Raw genomic sequence first — 18,788 nt, forward strand, 5'->3', positions numbered from 1 at the left:
TCCGTGGCTTCTGCTATATTTGGTGGTTTATAACAGACTCCTATGATAATTTTATTATTGTTTTTTGCCCCATGTATCTCCACCCATAAGGACTCGACCTCCTCATTTCCCTCCCATACATCCTCCCGTATTGTAGGCTTTAGACACGTCTTTACATATAGACAGACTCCACCCCCTTTCCGACTTCTTCGATCCCTTCTAAACATTGGTCTTACTTCTCAAGGTTTGGTGTAAAGTCAAACAAATGAGAGGTCATACACTTATCAATGTACACACCTATTTGGAATAATGACTTATTCTTCCAGTTCGGCAAATTCTGAAACTATGGGTATACAGTACGTTCACCAGGTGATCGGCAATGAGGGGCTTAAATCCTTTGAATATCTGCAAAAAGAGTTCCAGCTACCTGATAGTTGCTTCTACCAATACTGTCAACTCAAACATGCCTATAGAGCCCATGTAAAGTGAAAGATGTTAAAACGCAGAGAGATGTGGTATTGGACACTATTTGCTCAGCTGTAGGTACGAAAGGGGTAATATCCAGTGTCTAAAATGACTTTCTCTTGGTCTTCCTTAAGAACTTCCCTCTGTTGGTTAAACGGAAATGGGAGACGGATATTGGGGTTATCAGAGATGATGAGTAGGCTTCGGTGCCGGAATGCATACCCCCCATCTTTCGCTTAGAGCTGCGAGAGTCGTTTGGGCTCACTATGTCATTCACAGAGTGTACAGATCACCTAAAATGATGTTTAAAATAGGTCTTAGAACCGATTCCGGATGCCCAAGGTGCGCCCAACAGGAAGCAGGGATATTGCACATTATGGTCATGCCTGTGTTTACACACATATTGGGGAGCAGTTTTAGGCTATATAAAGTCAGCCTATGGGTGCATGGTGACTAGCAACCCTCTGACCTACATACTGGGATATGTAGACGAGCTGAGGACTGTTGAGACTGGGAAACTCACCATAGCGCGATTACTATACATGGCTAGAAAACTGATTGCTAAAAACTGGATTTCTGCAACCCCCCCCCCCATTTACCAGGATGAAGATGAAACGAACGTGGACATTTCAGCAAGACAATGACCCAAACATACAGCCAAGGAAACTCAATTGGTTTCAGAGAAAGAAAATAAAGCTGATGGATTTAGGTGATTGGGCCATTCTAATAGAAAATCTATGGAAGGAACTAAAGCTCAGAGATCATAGAAGGAGACTACAGACCCTTCAGGATGTGAAGAGTGTTTGTGGGGAAGAATGGGCCAAAAAAAAAAAAAAAAAAAAAAAAAAAATCACACTTGAGCAATGAATGACTAGGTTCTTCATTTGAGAGGCGTCTTGAAGCCGTTATCACCAACAATGTATTAATGAAATTTAATTAAGAGTATTCAATACTTTTCCCTGTGTCATTTCTCATTATTTTACAACTTAAGTAATGGACATCTACGGTTTGATTTCTTTGCCTTTGTGAATTGGATGTTACCAACATCTGGTGAGAATTTCATGTCAATAGCACCTTTACAAATATATTTACTTAGAGAGATAATTATAGAGCAGGTGAAATAAGTATTTAACACATCAATTTTCTAAGTAAGTACATTTAGAATTATTCCAATTGATGCTGCCTATAATTCACTTAAAATTAATAAACTGTATTTCTAATAAACAGACTTGTTATATGTCAGATGTCTATGGCAATAAAAAAATATCCTCAATGTCTGACTGCTTTTTCAACTTTGACGTATTTTTATTTCAAATTTTTAGCTCAAAAGTTGAGCAAGGGCAGAGTCAAGGGTTGGATACAGAAAAGAGAATCCACTTTGTAGGGTCCTTTGTGGGACTACTCGCTGACCCTCAAGCAGCATTGGAGCTCTGTCACTCCCAAACAGCAATTGCACAGCAAAATCTGGAGTGAATAGGAAAGCAGGGCGTCCCAGTGCTTTGCTTAGGACTCTTGTGAAGTCAGCACTGGTATCTGTAACTGCGGAGGGTGACACGGCATTCAGGATACCACCAACTTTTCCTTCCTGTTCAATAGTGAAACATAAGAGTCGACAGAGGTCTTCAATGTGAATCCAAGGAAATGGCTGCTTTCCAGAACCAAAAACACCCCCAAGACATAACCGGAAGGGCAACAGCATTTTCGGAAATGGACCACCACTTTGACCCAAAACTACACCTAGTAGACAGATAAAATGATTAATGATTATGTTAGACGTCATCCTATGGTCATTGTAGGTAGTTTACACACTCATAATTCCATAGCATCACAATTGTTGTGCCTGGTACTTGTTAAAGGGAATCTGTCAGCAGGAATTTACACCCCAAACTATTTATATGCTTATGTAGCTCTTTAGAAGATAAGTCCAGCAATACCTTTACATGGCCAGTCTGTTCCTCTATTCCTTACAAATCAGCATTTGAATTGATATGCAAATGGATCTGAAGAACTTTTTGTAGATCTAAAGAATCTGTCAAATACAAGAACAAACTGGCCATGTAAAGGTATTGCTGGACTAGTCTTTGAAAGCGCTACAAGCAGATATAAAAATAGTTATTGGGGGTTGAAATCCTATTGACAGATTCCCTTTAAATGAGTAAGGTCAAACTAACTTCACAACACTGTACAAAGTATGCAGAACCCACTTGCCTGTGGATGCGATATACTGTATACAAATTGCTTGCAAGGTCCATTTGAAAAAAAAAAATGGTAGTCTTACCTGTACGTACTTTAACCATCTGGGTGACTGGCTTGCCCTCAGTAGCACGCAGCTCGGCTGCACCCTCCCAGTCTCTCACAAGGCGGGACAAAAAGTCTGCATTGCCACCAGGGCTATCTTCAGAATAGCGCTGAGTGTTACTGGGTGGATAATATCCTTGAGGAAGAGAAAAAGGGAGATAAAATAATAAGTATGATCACTCTCCGGTGGGAAAATGTTTGTAGTGTTCTAACACCTTATCTTACTTACCAACTCCAGTAACTACCACCCAAGTGTGTGGAGGGTTGGGAGACTTGCTAATCGCGCGAGTAATAATGCGAGTAGTTTCAATCCTGCTGCCAATAACTTCCTGTTTGAACTGTTCGGTCCATCTAGTACAAAAAACATTGGATTTTATTCCTCCTTAAGATAATACATGCTCAGTTATATCCCCCCCGATATCAGCATTGGAGATCATCTTTACAGTTTTGTATTATAAGCAAACGTAAAGAAAAAAAAAAAAAAAAAAAAAAAAAAGCTATCAAAGAGGTGCCAAATACATTAAACACTAAAATGAATGAAAAAAAAATTATATAGAAATATGATTTTTTAGTTCCTTAGCCTACTACAACTTGTACAGCAAAAAAGGACTTTACAATTCTATAGACCGAAAAATAAAAATGTTGTGGCTCTCAAGATGGTGACAATTTTTTTTTTTTCCTACTAGATTTAACTTAAAAATAATGTATTGGCGCTCCACCAGCAGATTATATTTAATATTTTCTATCTTTGTACAGCATTTGCTTAAATCATTGCTTGATTTTGCCATCTATATTCCCAGCTAATTAATGGATTCATTTCATCTGTACTTTAGCCTTATCTTTATTTTTTAAGATATGTTTGTTTAACCATGAGATATTATTGCTTATACCCATTTGTGCCTGATGTTTGGGGATTTCTCTGGATTATTATTATATCCATCCCCGTTTGTGATACATATTTTTAATTGTCCTTTGTTTGTCAGTGTCATTTCCCCATTTAATAAATCAGGCTTATTCATTTATTAGGTGTGCACTTTGATTTTATGTGCAGCTTTCCTTCTTTTCTTTACAGTTCAAATTCTCTTCCTTCCTGAAGAAGGAATTTTCATATTTTAGTTTCCCAAAGGAGCATTGCATGGCCTATGACTCTCCTTACGCGCGTTTGTCACTCTCCACAAGGAGAGAAGTTACCCTTTAGAGCACAGTCAGAAATATCATCCAGTCAAAGCAGACCTTTTGCCTTACCCTGATGAGGGGCAAACCCCACGAAACACGTGTCTGCAAACAGAATGTCTGTTTTGGCTTTTTATCTAAGTCATGTGGCAAGGCTCATTAAAAGAGGGTCGATGTTGACCTTTAGATTTGATACCCCAATAGGTAGCACTAGAGATTAAAGGGGTTTTCCCACACGCAAAAGATCATTTCAAACATTGTCTGTGTCTGACCATGTACAGAACATACCACATCTCCTGGGCAGGGGAGGACGCACAAGACAATACCGACATTACAGCAGGAGATTGCAGAGGATTCATTTTGTGAGGTAAAACATTGTTTAAAAACAGTCAGTGAAATGTTTTACCTCACAAAATGAATCCTCTGCAATCTCCTGCTGTAATGTCGGTATTGTCTTGTGCGTCCTCCCCTGCCCAGGAGATGTGGTATGTTCTGTACACGGTCAGACACAGGCAATGTTTGAAATGATCTTTTGTGCGTGCGAAAACCCCTTTCTCTCTGAAGAGACAATTTGCTGATTTAATTTTCCATAGAATCGTTGCATGGCTTATAAATCTCCTTATGTCGACTTGGCACTCTCCACAAGGAGAGAAGTTACCTCTTAGACTTTAACATGACAAAATTATACTAACTGTTGTAGCACCAACACAGTTTTTCCCCCGCACAATGGAGCACCGGCCACCTACACATTGCATCGTGGCCCCATTCAAGTAATAACTTCATAGCCATGTGCACTATTTCCAATTATTTCGGACCATCTATAATAGGTTTAAGAGAAATTTATCCTAGAATCAGATAGGAATCCTCAGCTTCATGTCTCACCTCTTCAGTGGGTTCAGCACATTCTCTCCTGCGAGGTTTACAACTGCATCACATGGTGGTAAACCCTTTTTGGAGACATCCGCCTATCAGACCAAAAAAAATAAATAAAAAAAGATAATGAACATTTTCCTGTGTTTTTATGCAATGTTTTAATATTTTGATTGGCTTTTATCTACAACAAAACTTAAAAAACAAACGTCCCTTATTGAACAGTTATGCAACTTTGATATAATATACTATGTCAGTTTAACATGTACCATGCATGATTCATTGCCTCAGATGTAAATAAGCTGCAGAAGCTTTTAAAAAGGACTGTCAGCACAGGATGACTGATCAAACCAAGCACATGCGCTTGGTGCACCCTTGTGGTGCCCAAACAATTAAAGTGAACCTGTCACCAGGTTTGACATGAGATACAGCCACCACCCTTCAGCCCTCATATACAGCATTCTATAATGCTGTATATAAGCCCCCGATCCAACCTGCAAGACAAAAAAAAACAAAACAAAAAAAGCTTTTATTACTCACCTTGGGGGCGGTCCGGCTCGAGGGGTGTCGCTAGTCTTGGTACGATGCCTCCCTTCTTACTTCATATGGTTGACGTGTCCCACACGTCATCCACAGTGTCTCCCCGGCATCGCGTTCCAGCGCTGGCGTACTTCTCTGCCCTGACAAGGGCATAGCAAAGTACTGCAGTGCGCATGCGCCAGGAAAGGTCAAAGAGCCCAGGTGAATGTGCGCTGCAGTACCGGACAATCCCTTTAAAGAGACTATAACTTTCCATAGCAGAAGAATATAACAACTCTCAGCAATCACAAGCAATACCCTTCCCACTATGTACTCACCTACCTCTTCATGAGACATGTAATGTCCTCCACTTCTGCTCAGCAAGTACAAGACAATAATATTCTAGAGGCCTCTGATGAACCTTTGTTTGCCTTATATTTTCTCAACCTAAACCTTCTAGGACAGGAATGTCAAACTCAAAATACACAGAGGGCCAAAATTAAAAGCTTGGCCAAAGTCGCAGGCCAACTTTTTTTTTTTTTTTTTAATAAATACCAAAGTCTACAATTGAGGAAGTTTTTCCTTATCAAATATAATGATTAAACTCCCCCCCCCCCCCATATGAAACGTAAAAGGATTGTCCCACAAAGTACATTTTAATTAAATAGATCTTCGAATAAAATATTGGAATATAATGTGTTATGTAAGCGCAGTAAAAATCATATGGCCCAATGCCCTAATCTAAACATGCAATACCAAAAGGATAAAAAAAACCTTGAATACAGTAATACCGATAAGAATGATGCAAACAAAAGTGCCTCCAAACACAGTATATACCCCCACAGTGAATTCTTCCACATGCATAGTATGATAATAAATAGCAATGTTTTTATTTATATAGCGCCAACATATTCCACAGCACTTTACAATTTGATGACCCTACTGTACCCCCCCCCCTCTTCAACAATCCCCCCAATAAAGATTGGCGACTCCATCACAGTATGATTCTCCAAGTACAATGGGCCCCACATAGAAAAAAAATAAAATACCCACCTCTGCCGTTTCCCCGCTGTCTGCACATTTTGGTATAGCAGGTGCGTTGTAATGACGTCATCGCGCTCGCTGTGCTGAGACGTCAAGACGCAGAGGGGGATGGTGGGAGGGGGCGTGTCAGCTGACGCTCCCTCCTCGATCAATGCTTTCAACTGCATCGCATTAAATGACAATACAGCTGAAAGTGCAATGACAGACGGGCCAAATATACTCGGGGGACCTGCCCAAAGTCGCAGGCCAAATATACTCACCCTGCGTGCCAGGGTTTGACATACATGTTCTAGGATGAGAAAAAAAAAAAGGTAACACAGTAGCAGTATTATGCATTATTGTACATTTATAACAGATTCTGATAGGGTATGTTCCAAAAATACACAGTGAATGTACAGCATAAAAAAGCTTTATATTGCAATGGGTGAGGAATACAGAAGAAATAGAAAGGCTGCAGTTAAATCAAACAACTCAATTTATGCTACAGATTATATTTGTAGAAGTTTACATACATTTAATTAGTATTTGGTACCATTGCCCTTAAACTGAAGGACTTGGGTCAAACGTTTGGGATATTCTTCCACAAGCTTCTCACAATAGTTGGTCAGAATTTGGGCCAATTCCTCCTGACAAAACTGGTGTAACTGATCCAGGCTTGTAGGTCGCTTTGCTCGCACCTGCCTTCTCAATCCTATTGAAAATGTATGGGCAAAGCTGAGATCAGGGCTTTGTGATGGCCACTCCAAAACATTGACTTTGTTATCCTTAAGTCACTTTGTTAGCATTTTGGCAGTATACTTCGGGTCATTGTCCATTTGGAAGACCCATTTCTGCCCAAGCTTTAACTTCCTGGCTGATGTCTTGCCTTACTATGTATGTATTACTTACTATGAGATGATCGGCTCCAATGAGGCAGCAGGTACCCAAAAAATCTGACGCGTGTCGAAGGACACACTCCTTCAAAACACGTCTTTTTGTGGCCTTTTCCAGACTCCGCATGCTCAGCCGTGACGGCACGTTGCCACGTGTGTGTGTATGTGTGTGTATGTGTGTGTATATGTGTGTATATGTGTGTATATGTGTGTATATGTGTGTATATGTGTGTATATGTGTGTATATGTGTGTATGTGTGTATATGTGTGTATATGTGTATATGTGTATATATATATATATATATATATATATATATATATATATATATATATATATATATATCAGGTCTTCTTTTACATAAAACATTTTTAGTGGCCAAATACTATTCCATTATTTTACCTTTTTTCGCTCTCAATTGGCCCCATACAGTAATATAGTTTTACAATTAGCCCCATATAGTAATTCTGTCCCTCAGCCTGTAATAATGTCCCCATCCTGGGCCCACCTTATAGTAAATTCTTCTCACTTGACCTTGCTCATTCAACGAACAGCGTCCTCTTCATCCTCCACAGTCAGGGCACTTAGCAATGATGTCATGTGCGGTCGTGCCGGGTGCCTGGTATTGCGCTGCAGAGAGTTTGTTTCTCTACCGCAATACATTTCAATTGAATGAGCGTCTCTGGGATAGCACATTATTCAGTACTTTAAAGGGTAAAATAAATGATGCAATTCAAAACTGCACCACATTCTGCAAATAAAAGCCATCATACAGCTATGTGGATGGAGAAATTAAAAAAAAAAAAAAAAAAAAGTTAAAAAAAAAAAATTGGATTTGGAGAAAAGGGGTGAAAATACCCAGATTTTTTTATTGGTGGTCAGAATGAAGACTGGTATATGGCAACTAGAAACTAGAGCTGATAGATCAAAACAGCTGCCAATTTTTGGAATCCGCGTGCAAAATATACCCAGAAACAGGTCTAAGGTTTGATGTGTGTTGGCAAGTAGTAAAGTGGCAGGAGGCCGAATTGTGATCTCCTTCATATCAACTGTCATAAATCCCCCCCCACCCCCATGAAAAAGGGTGTGGTACATTCCATGCTAATTGCTCTGTACGAAGCCAGTTAACCCCTTAAATATGGGTGAATGAAGAACCCCGTTGAGAGTCTCAATTGTAACCAGCTAATCTGTGCTCATGCCATGACTGTCAATTTCATAGAAGGCTTAATGGTTTAAAAAGTTATAATCAAAGGGATTGTTGTAATCTTACAACGCATTTCTGTTCGCAAGAGCCTTCATCAGCCTTTTATGAAATTGACTGAGTCGTGGCACGAGCGCAGAATCTTTGTACGCTAATATCCCACACCAGGATGGATTAAATGCCTGCAAAATCTTCATGGAAAATACAGGAGTTGATGCCGATTCTGTGGTGACACTTACAAAATTCATCCTCACCCACATTTACTTTGAATTTGATAACAACATATATCTACAGGAGACTGGTACAGCGATGGGAAGTAAAATGGTTCCACAGTACTCAAATCTTTTCATGGCCAAGTTGAAAGTGACTTTTTGCCCTCATGTCCCATCAGCCCTGTGGTCTACTATCGTTACATTAATGATATTTTTATCATCTGGACGGGGTCTGAGCAACAACTGAAGACGGTCCATGAACAGTTTAATCAATTTCATCCCGCAATCAACCCAACACTCAACTACTCCTGTACTGAAATTATCTTTTTGGACACCATCATCAAGCTACAGAACAATGAAATAGAGACATCACTGTACCGAAAGCCAATCGACCGTCCAACATACCTTAAATGGGACAGTTTCCATCCAAAACAAAACAAACAAACAAAAAAAAAACACGACTTGTCTACAGCCAAGCCATCAGATACAATCAGATATGTTCCAACCCTATGGATAGAGACCAACACCTCGGTGGCCTCAGAAATACCTTTTTGAAACAGGGCTACCATCCAAGAACAATTGAGAACCAGATTACATGAGCCATCAGAATATTAAGGAATCATCTCCTACATCAGGGGTCGACAAAGTTGTTCAGAATCTAGGAGCCAGCCAAAAAATTTAGGAGCCAGAATTCCGTTTTTTTCTTGACATTTTTACGAATGCTTTAAAAATTGCTTTTTAAAAAAAAAATAAATAGATGTCATTACATTTATAAATTTTTTATATTCTCAGTTTTTTTCCTCAGAAAAATCAAAGAAACTAATTTTTTTAAAAAAATGCCTGTTCCGTTTTTTTGTTGACAAACTGTACATATAGACCCCCTCACACACGGCGTCTCCCCGGGGAGCACGGCCTTTGTATGTACTTACACTGCTAGCGGGAGATGAGAACGGGCCCCCGGCCACAGCGATCCTTCCCCCGTAACCCAACTCTCCCTGTCCAGTCCCGGAGCATAAGGGGGGCGGAGCAAAGTGGAGAAGGCGGCCTGAGCGATACTGTCCCTGCTTCCTCCGATTGGATGACTCCGTGCAGGAGGTGGGATTGGATTGAGTGTATTTTTTTTTCTTCTCAACTCCTCAAGCACCAGGCAACATTTTCTAGGCGCCACTGGCGACCAGGCGCCTGGGTTTGTCGAGCCCTGTCCTACATTACAAAACAAGTAAGCAACCGGGTGCCTCTAGTAGTCACCTACAGTCCAAACAGAAACTACAACCCTTACTACAAGCCATATTTCCAGACCTCCCACTTCTGTGTTTCAGGCAGCCCCCAAATTTAAGAAGCATCATTGTCAGAAGCTCCCGGTCACCTCCACCAGCTACAGGTACCCTTCCCTGCAACCAGAAAAAAAAATTAAAAACTGTCCATTTATAATGACCACAGACAAGATAAAGATCACCAATTCACATCAGGACTACAAGAACCCAGGTACTTTCAGCTGTATCACATCTAATGTAGTGTACTTAATTAAATGTACGAAATGTCCAGCAGGGGGTCTGTATGTAGGGGAGATAGGGCAAAAACTTAGAACAAGGATGAATTCTCATGACCACACAATAAAAGAAAAAAAGAATAGATCTACCTGTGGCTAAGCATTTTTGTTTCCCTGATCACAGCATCACAGACATGAAGTTATTGGTATTAAAAGGGAATTTCAAATCTCAGAGAGACAGAAAAGTTTGGGAATACAAAGTCATGGTGACCTTTGACACCTTCAGAGTAGGAATGAATGTGTCGCATGGATTTATGTCATTCTACATCAACTAATGTGGTCCTCAGAACTGTGGGGTCATCACAAACCTGGACCAGACCCGAGTCACAGGAAAATAAAACTTTCACACTCTTTATCTATGAACTAATCCAATATTTACAGCCAGAACTGATTATCTCTCTCCCATAGTAATAGCTCTACTTAACGTCACCTGTCTCATCTATTGTATTATTTTTGTGCCCTATTGTGTATAAATATGTGACTTCAGATTTTGTGTTATACTTATACTAAGCCTGATGAAGAGGCTTGAGTAGTTTTGAAAGCTTGCAACTTGTTACTATCTTTTCAGTTAGCCATTAAAAGGTATCAACCACTGAGGACTCTCAAATCTAAATATTTTTCTATCTGCTGGCTAACACGGTACAAAATATTTATTTTCCCCATATTAATATTTAAATTCTCTTATAAATTAATTTTACTTATTGCGCTCCGGTAGCGCTCCCTCTTTGTTCCAGTTTTTCTGCCCAGATACTTTGAATTGTTTAAGGGGGGTGGGTGTAAGTACCTCTGTCTAACCAGGGGGCTAATCACAAGAGAGGTAGAACAATAAGCCACATGTTTGGTTTGGTACCTGGTGCTGTGTCTTGTGAAAGGCTAGGATCTGTTGATCCGGCCATGTCCTGGTGCCAGTGTATGGACTATTGGAGATCAGTTGCCACATGAGATTGTGATGTCTTGCCCACCCTGCTATATTTGAGGAACTAGTCTAAGAACTGTTGTTGCATTTTCCTTGGAATACAGAGTGGCACCCCCAGATTTGTGCCTTTTGTTGCAGCCACGTTGCAGAATAACGAACCTTATCTATGTTTGGTGTTATACTCTCCCAGTCCCTATAAAGGGTCTTTTGGATTGTTCACCGGCCTGCTGTCCCTGCCTGCTCTGTCACAAACCATTTTCTAATACACTTTAATTACAAAATTCCCTATCCTTCCCTCACTACACTAACTTCTTTTCTATTTTTTCCTACTTCCTTTTTTGATGACACTTAGTTTAAAAATCCCAGCAGCCTTTGCCCCCTCCCTGAAACGCAGTGTCATCAGTGAGGCTCGTTTCAGGGGCTCAACTAGTCCCTGAGAAATGTTCACAATGACAGTGCACTCTATTTTGCCAGGTCAGAGGTAACGAGCCGGCAACAGAGTGTACTATAAGTGCATGGTGTCAAAACACCCAGCGTGCAGAGAACAGCGCCACCCCCACAAGTGACATCACTTGCGAGGGTGGTGCAGGTGTCTGCACACGAGGTAGTCTTCACAAACTAACAGGGCTTTCTGTTGCCGGCTCGTTTCTGCTCATCTGATCCGACAAAAGAGAGTGCACTGTTATTGTACATATCGCCCAGCCCCCGAAATGAAGGTCACTGATGACGCTTCGTTTCAGGGAGGGGGCAGAGGCTGCGACAGTGACCACAGCCTCTGACCCCCAGATGACGCTTTGTTTGAGTATCCCAGAATGCACTGGGATTCTCAAAAATGAAGGGCCATCAAAAAAAAAAAAAAAAAAAAAAGAAATAAGCAGTTAGACAGCGTAGTAAGGGGAGATTAGGGAATTTTTAATTCAAGTATATTAGAAGTTAGTTTGATTATGGCATTAAACAGATTGTATTTAGGATTAAAATTACTTTGTATGTCGGACCACCTCTTTAATACATATTGCATAGTACGGTGAATGACACATTGGAAGCACGATTTCTCATACCCATGTGATCTTCTGCTGTCCGGGTTGGCGGGAAATTATAGTTACTTGGTGACCTCTACTTTTAAGTAACTTGGAAAATGACTGACCAATAAACCCACTGCCGCCTCCTAGAAAGATAAAAAGACAAAAAAGAGGAAGGAGTAACGCTTACCGTCAGACCGAACAAGGCAGCCAATGGCAACAAGCGGCAGCAGATGCTTTAAAACTGTTAGTGAGATTCTGTCAGTGTGACTCACCTGGTCCATATATAATTATTAGGTATATTTAAAGATGGATTCCAGGTTGAGCAATAGACTGTATCCACTGTGCAATGGGAAGGTTTACAATTCTCCAATATACTTCTTGTAGATCTCAGATTTCTGTAATGGAATAGGAACTGACATGTAAGGCCACGTTCACATCATATTTTTGCCACACATCAGTGGCTCCATCGGGGTGTCCGTCTGAAACCCTGGAAAGTGGGATTCAGGCTGATCCACAGTCAGGGCTGCAGACTTCAATGAAGCAGACGGAGCCGCTTTGTGCTGCGCCTGACCTCTTTCTGCAGCATCTGCCTTTTCAAAACGGGCACAAACGTGGTCATCTGCGTTTCTTGCCGGACTCAAAAAGGCAGAAATTGCAAAAATGGAGGCCAAAGAGCCCAAAGGGACTCCATCTTAGTTATTAAAGTGAATGGTCCCGTTACCGTATACAGAGTCACTAACACGTGGCTAAATTGTGATGGGAACCCAGCCTAACATAAGCAAGCACCAGTGTGATCAGCAAAACACCTGGAAGTAAATGATGAAGGCTCCTAATGAATGCCAGCAAGCAGAGATCTAATCCGTGAGGTACGGACACACAAATGGAGAAAACTAAACCTTCAGTACATTACAAGCACATCCAGATTATGGCTCCGGATCACTCCCAAGCTGCTTACACATTCTCAGCATCAATATGGAGTCTAGAGGAAAGTACTGCTGTAGTGCAGTCACAGGAGCAGCCATGCACCTCTGAACACTGCTGCCCTTACAGGACTAGCCATTTAAAGGGAATCTGTCACCCCCCTGGGAGTTATCAGACCTCTACTATGGGCATAGAGATGATGGAAAAGTAAATCTATACATACCTGTATGGCCCATAGCAGAGGTCTGATGGCAGAGAAATCTGGTTTTATAGAGTCGGTTTTCCAGACTTTATAAAACCAGATTTCACTGCAATCAGACCGCTAATATGAGGCATACAGTTATGTAGAGATTTACTTTTCTATACCCAGTATGCCCATAGTAGAGGCCTGATATCACCCAGGGGGTGACAGATTCCCTTTAAACACCAGGGTAAACATTATTGAGGGAGGAACTTCTATAAACAGAGGTGTGACTAGTAACATGGAGGTCAGAGGGCGACTAATCAGCCTCAGTGAAGACATGGAAAGCCAAGACTGCAGCAACCACAAGCATACAGGCAGTATATAGATATACACCTTCACTAGCACTGACGAGTGCAACAGCCCCTCCTTCCAGTGAGATATATATATATATATATATATATAGTGCACATCAGTAGAGGACCTGTTGGAAACGTTCGTGTTAATAAAGTTATAGTGTCCAATAGTAGCAGATCAGGGCCATGACTCCCGAGCTGTGGCTCCTACTGGTCAGGCTGATGTATCAGCAGCGCGTCCTGCCAGCTCACCGATTATCACCCGCATCGCTGCAGTCACCGAGCTCCGCTCTAGTCTTTACAACACTGCGGGTCACTCTTACATAGCGCGCCATCTGCCGGCCGATAGATCACAACAGCTGCCGGTTACCTATACGGCTCGGTCTCTGTCATGGAGTCGCTGAAAAGCATTTACCTGATAGTTATCAATGCAAGTTTGAATATGACAAAATGGCCGCCACTGAGCTAAACTGGAGACATGTTTTGCAAACCTTTTTGACAAAGTCTTTCACTCTACTGTAAGGGAGTGCTGGTGATCAAAATAATCATAGAGGCGGGTTATATAAGGAAGAGCGGCTATGGATGGGTAAGTTAGCTCGGCGACTCTCACTAGTGCCCTCTTGTGTTCAATAAGGAGGAAGCTTTTTATTGTCACTGGTTTGGAGGTTTTAAATGCAAATGTGTTTTTGAAGATAATATTATCAATCACCCTCTTTATTATTTATCTATCTATCTACCCCATATCTATCTATCTACCCGTCTATATATCTATCTGTCTATATATCTATCTATCCCATATCTATCTATCTATCTATCTATCTACCCCATATCTATCTATCTATCTATCTATCTATCTATCTATCTACCCCATATCTATCTATCTATTTATCTATCTATCTATCTATCTATCTATCCCATATCTATCTATCTCTCTATCTATCTATCTCATATCTATCTATCTATCCTTTCAGGGGCAGTCAGGAAGCCCTTATGGGGGGTCTTTGGGTTTCTTACTCACTTATCTTTTGTCATTAGCTTGTAAAAAGCGCTCTGAACTCCATACATTTGTTGCTGCTGTCCTCGCAGTTTTTTTGCAGTATTTTTCTTCCTTATTGACATGATTTTTAAGCATTTTCAGAGGCCTTTTCTTTATCCATCTGTTTTGTTCATGGCTTTTTTTCCTTATAGAGACCCATCCACAGCATATAAACGTGTTGAAGACTTCCTCAGTGACACCTGCAGGCTGTGCTGCGGATCTGGCCGCTGTGGTGCGGATCTGGCCGCTGTGGTGCGGATCTGGCCGCTGTGGTGCGGATCTGGCCGCTGTGCTGCGGATCTGGCCGCTGTGCTGCGGATCTGACCGCTGTGGTGCGGATCTGGACGCTGTGGTGCGGATCTGGACGCTGTGGTGCGGATCTGACCGCTGTGGTGCGGATCTGGCCGCTGTGCTGCGGATCTGACCGCTGTGGTGCGGATCTGGCCGCTGTGCTGCGGATCTGGCCGCTGTGGTGCGGATCTGACCGCTGTGGTGCGGATCTGGCCGCTGTGGTGCGGATCTGGCCGCTGTGCTGCGGATCTGACCGCTGTGCTGCGGATCTGACCGCTGTGGTGCGGATCTGGACGCTGTGGTGCGGATCTGGACGCTGTGCTGCGGATCTGACCGCTGTGGTGCGGATCTGGCCGCTGTGCTGCGGATCTGACCGCTGTGGTGCGGATCTGGCCGCTGTGGTGCGGATCTGGCCGCTGTGGTGCGGATCTGGCCGCTGTGGTGCGGATCTGACCGCTGTGGTGCGGATCTGGCCGCTGTGGATTTTCGGCAGCAGATAAGTCCTATATAGACGTACCCATGGAGTGGTGTGACACAAAATCGATGCATGAATCTAGGGCATTCTTACTGGTATATTTTACAAAAAAAACATTCCAGGTAGACAATGACTGTAAATGAGAAGATAAATATTAAATGCTCTATACTCAGTGCTTTTTTGTGTAGTTTTCACAAAAACAAACAAATCTAAAAAAAACGTTGTGAAACAAACAAAAACCTCATCACTGATCTACAGGTACATCTCACTAAATTAGATTAACTTTTTGATGATAATCTATTTCAGTTCTTCAATACAAAAAGTGAAACTCATATATTATATAGAGTCATTACAAAGAGTGATCTATTGCAAGTGTTTATTTCTGTTAATGTTGATGATTATGGCTTACAGCCAATGAAAACACAAAAGTCATTATCTCAGTAAATTAGAATACTTTATAACAACAACTTGAAAAATTATTTTAAAATCTGAAATGTTGGCCTACTGAAATGTATGTTCAGTAAATGGACTGAATACTTGGTCGGGGCTCCTTTTGCATCAATGCGGCGTGGCATGGAGGCGATAAGCCTGTGGCACAGCTGAGGTGTTATGGAAGCCCAGGTTGCTTTGATAGCAGCCTTCAGCTCATCTGCATTGTTGGGTCTGGTGTCTCTCATCTTCCTCTTGACAATACCCCATAGATTCTCTATGGGGTTAAGGTCAGACGAGTTTTCTGGCCAATCAAGCACAGTGATAGTGTTGTTTTTAAACCAGGTATTGGTAGTTTTGGCAGTGTGGACAGGTGCCAAGTCCTGCTGGAGAATGAAATTTCCATCTCCATAAAGCTTGTCAGCAGAGGGAAGCATGAAGTGCTCTAAAACGTCCTGGTAGATGGCTGCGCTGACTTTGGTCTTGATAAAACACAGTGGATCTACACCAGCAGATGACATGGCTCCCCAAACCATCACTGATTGTGGAAACTTCACACTAGACCTCAAGCAGCTTGAATTGTGGCCTCTCCACTCTTCCTCCAGACTCTGGGACCTTGTGGAGTGTGTCAATGACTGCCTTCTGGACATCTGTCAAGTCAGCAGTCTTCCCCACGATTGTGGAGCCTACTGAAACAGATTAAGGGACCTTTTTAAATGCTTAGAATGGCTTGCAGGTGTTTTTTGTTAATTATTCTCATTTACTGAGATTATGGCTTACCAATGAAAACACAAAAGTCATTATCAACATTAACAGAAATAAACACTTCAAATAGATCACTCTGTTTGGAATGACTATATAATGAGTTTCACTTTTTGTATTGAAGAACTGAAATAAATTAACTTTTTGATGATATTCTAATTTTGTGAGATGCACCTGTATTTTCAGTTTGTAACATTCTTGGTTGCTCTTTTCCGCCCTCTTGTGTTTGCTTAGCTGTAAAACAATCAGTCCTGCATTCTATTTTTCTCCCTCCTGAGTTTTAGCTTTTTTTATTTTTATTTATTTATTATAGCTGTGATAAATGTAACTAAGACAAGCAAACAAACTGGTTTGGAGAACTGGGGAGCAGTAGGGCGCCGATCTGTTTCCTCCTGCTTTTATTTGTACGTGCGTTTTTAGGTGTGACCTTGTCAGCACTGCAGGTTGGCTCTCTGCCTCCTGTGGATGACTGGTGGTACTATGACATTGTCATCCCCTCCTCTGCGGCATACTGCAGGACCATGGCTAGTAATGCACTAGCAACAGTCTTCTAGCAATACAGGAGACTGCACTGCTGGAAGACTCTGCAGAAATTTGGAATGATGAGTATTTACTGGGAGGGTAAAAGCCAGAAGTATGAGTAGCACTATATGTACTACCCTACCACTGACTGTAGCTGAGTATGATCAGTATTGGATTTTTCTTTTGTATTTTCTAGAACTATGATTTATCTGTATTCCAGATTCTTATTTGTAATATTTGCTGATTTACATCATCAATAATGTTCCATGGCTTGCTAACCTGTTGCTGTTAAAATTGTTATCCCATCCTGAATATCCATAGGCCGGCATTATTACATTGGGGATCCCTAAATGATTGTTTGACATTATTATTCTAGTCCATGGATGTTTGGAATCCATGAATCGGTTGAAGTTTGCTGGGTTCTCCACAAAATTGTAGTCTTCTATTTAAAATGAATCTGTCAGCAGGTTTTTACTATGTAATCTGACTGCAGCGTGAGGTAGGGACAGAGACCCTGATGCCAGAGATGTATTACTTAGATTACTGGGTGCAGCAGTTATGATAGAGTCACAGTTTTGTCTGCTGCAGATCTAGCAGAGCTGAGTTGTTGAGCCTTGTATTACCCACCCACACCGCAGTTTTCTGTGTACTTTGTATAGTGACAGAGCTAATCAGTACTGGGAGTGTGGTTGGACTAGGAGGCCTGTTGTCCTCTAGTGATGATCTCCTGCTGATTAGAACACTGTATTGAAACAGCAAAACAAAGCCCATAAAGTGACACATCACAGTAATCAGGATCTCTTCCACTACATCATGCTGCTGTCAGATTAAATAGCAAAAACCTGCTGTCAGATTCACTTCAATCCCTTCATGCCACAACCCTTTTCCGTTTTTGCGCTTTCATTTTTTGCTCCCCTTCTTCCCAGACTCATAACTTTTTTTTATTTTTCTGTCAATATGCCGTGTAAGGGATTGTTTTTTGCGGAACAAGTTGTACTTTTGAACAAGACAATTGGTTTTACCATATCTTGTACTAGAAAACAGGAAAAAAATTCCAAGTGCGATGAAATTTGCAAAAAAGTGCATTTCCACAGTTATTTATTGTTTTTTTTTTTTTTACCACGTTCACTGATTGCTAAAACTAGTCTGCCATTATGATTCTCCAAGTCATTTTGAGTTAGTAGACACTAAACATGTATAGGTTCTTTTTTATTTAAGTGGTGAAAAAAAAATCCAAAGTTTGTAAAAAAAAAAAAAAAAAAAAAAAAAAAAAAAAGTCGCCATCTTCCGAGACCCGTAGCGTCTCCATTTTTCTGGGGGTGGGTGAGGGCTTATTTTCTGCGCGCCGAGCTGACACTTTTATTGATACCATTTTGAGATAGATACGATGTTTTGATCGCCCGGTATTGTGTTTTATTGCAATGTTGGCGGAAGCAAAAAAAACGTAATTCTGGTGTTTTTATTTTTTTTCCTCATTACGCCATTTACCGATCGGATTAATTATTTTTATGTATTGATAGATCGGGCGATTCTGAGTGCGGTGATACCAAATATGTGTGTATTTGATTCTTTTTTATTTTATTTTGAATGGGGAGAAAGGGGGGCGATTTCAACTTTTATATATTTTTAAAAACATTTGTTTTTTACTCTTCACTTGCTTCTGAAGTCTCCATGGGAGACTAGAAGCTGCGATCATC

At 41.2% G+C, this 18,788-nt stretch overlaps 1 protein-coding gene across 4 annotated transcripts; it reads right to left on the bottom strand.

Moving 5' to 3' along the window:
• Nucleotides 1-1,725: 1,725 nt before the first annotated feature.
• SDR39U1 (short chain dehydrogenase/reductase family 39U member 1) lies at nucleotides 1,726-14,116 on the bottom strand. 4 transcript variants are annotated; one of them, XM_073671162.1, is made up of 8 exons: nucleotides 13,992-14,114; nucleotides 12,391-12,513; nucleotides 12,078-12,261; nucleotides 6,609-6,637; nucleotides 4,798-4,880; nucleotides 2,972-3,093; nucleotides 2,723-2,878; nucleotides 1,726-2,181 (listed from the first exon to the last, which is right to left on the bottom strand). In XM_073671162.1, the coding sequence occupies exons 3-8, from the start codon at nucleotides 12,112-12,114 to the stop codon at nucleotides 1,763-1,765; spliced, it is 846 nt and encodes a 281-aa protein (XP_073527263.1). In that variant the 5' UTR covers nucleotides 12,115-12,261; nucleotides 12,391-12,513; nucleotides 13,992-14,114; the 3' UTR covers nucleotides 1,726-1,762. The 4 variants fall into 4 exon arrangements, with proteins under 4 accessions (XP_073527263.1, XP_073527262.1, XP_073527264.1 ...); XM_073671161.1 differs by lacking the exon at nucleotides 13,992-14,114 and adding an exon at nucleotides 13,829-13,984; XM_073671163.1 differs by lacking the exon at nucleotides 12,391-12,513 and having other exon boundaries at nucleotides 13,992-14,116.
• Between the last annotated feature and the right edge of the window lie 4,672 nt (nucleotides 14,117-18,788).

The sequence above is a fragment of the Phyllobates terribilis genome, unplaced genomic scaffold (assembly GCF_046119375.1).
Source record: "Phyllobates terribilis strain yellow unplaced genomic scaffold, ASM4611937v1 Scaffold_1__5_contigs__length_1240528914, whole genome shotgun sequence".
Lineage (NCBI taxonomy): Eukaryota > Metazoa > Chordata > Amphibia > Anura > Dendrobatidae > Phyllobates > Phyllobates terribilis.

Bases quoted from the DNA above. Each gene is read 5' to 3' on its own strand.
- SDR39U1 (XM_073671160.1), bottom strand. The intron at 4,881-12,154 runs GTATGAGAAATC...TTGGTCTGATAG, and splicing joins GACAGCAGAAGATCACATGG to GCGGATGTCTCCAAAAAGGG. The intron at 2,182-2,722 runs GTAAGACTACCA...TCTGTCTACTAG, and splicing joins GATGGTTAAAGTACGTACAG to GTGTAGTTTTGGGTCAAAGT.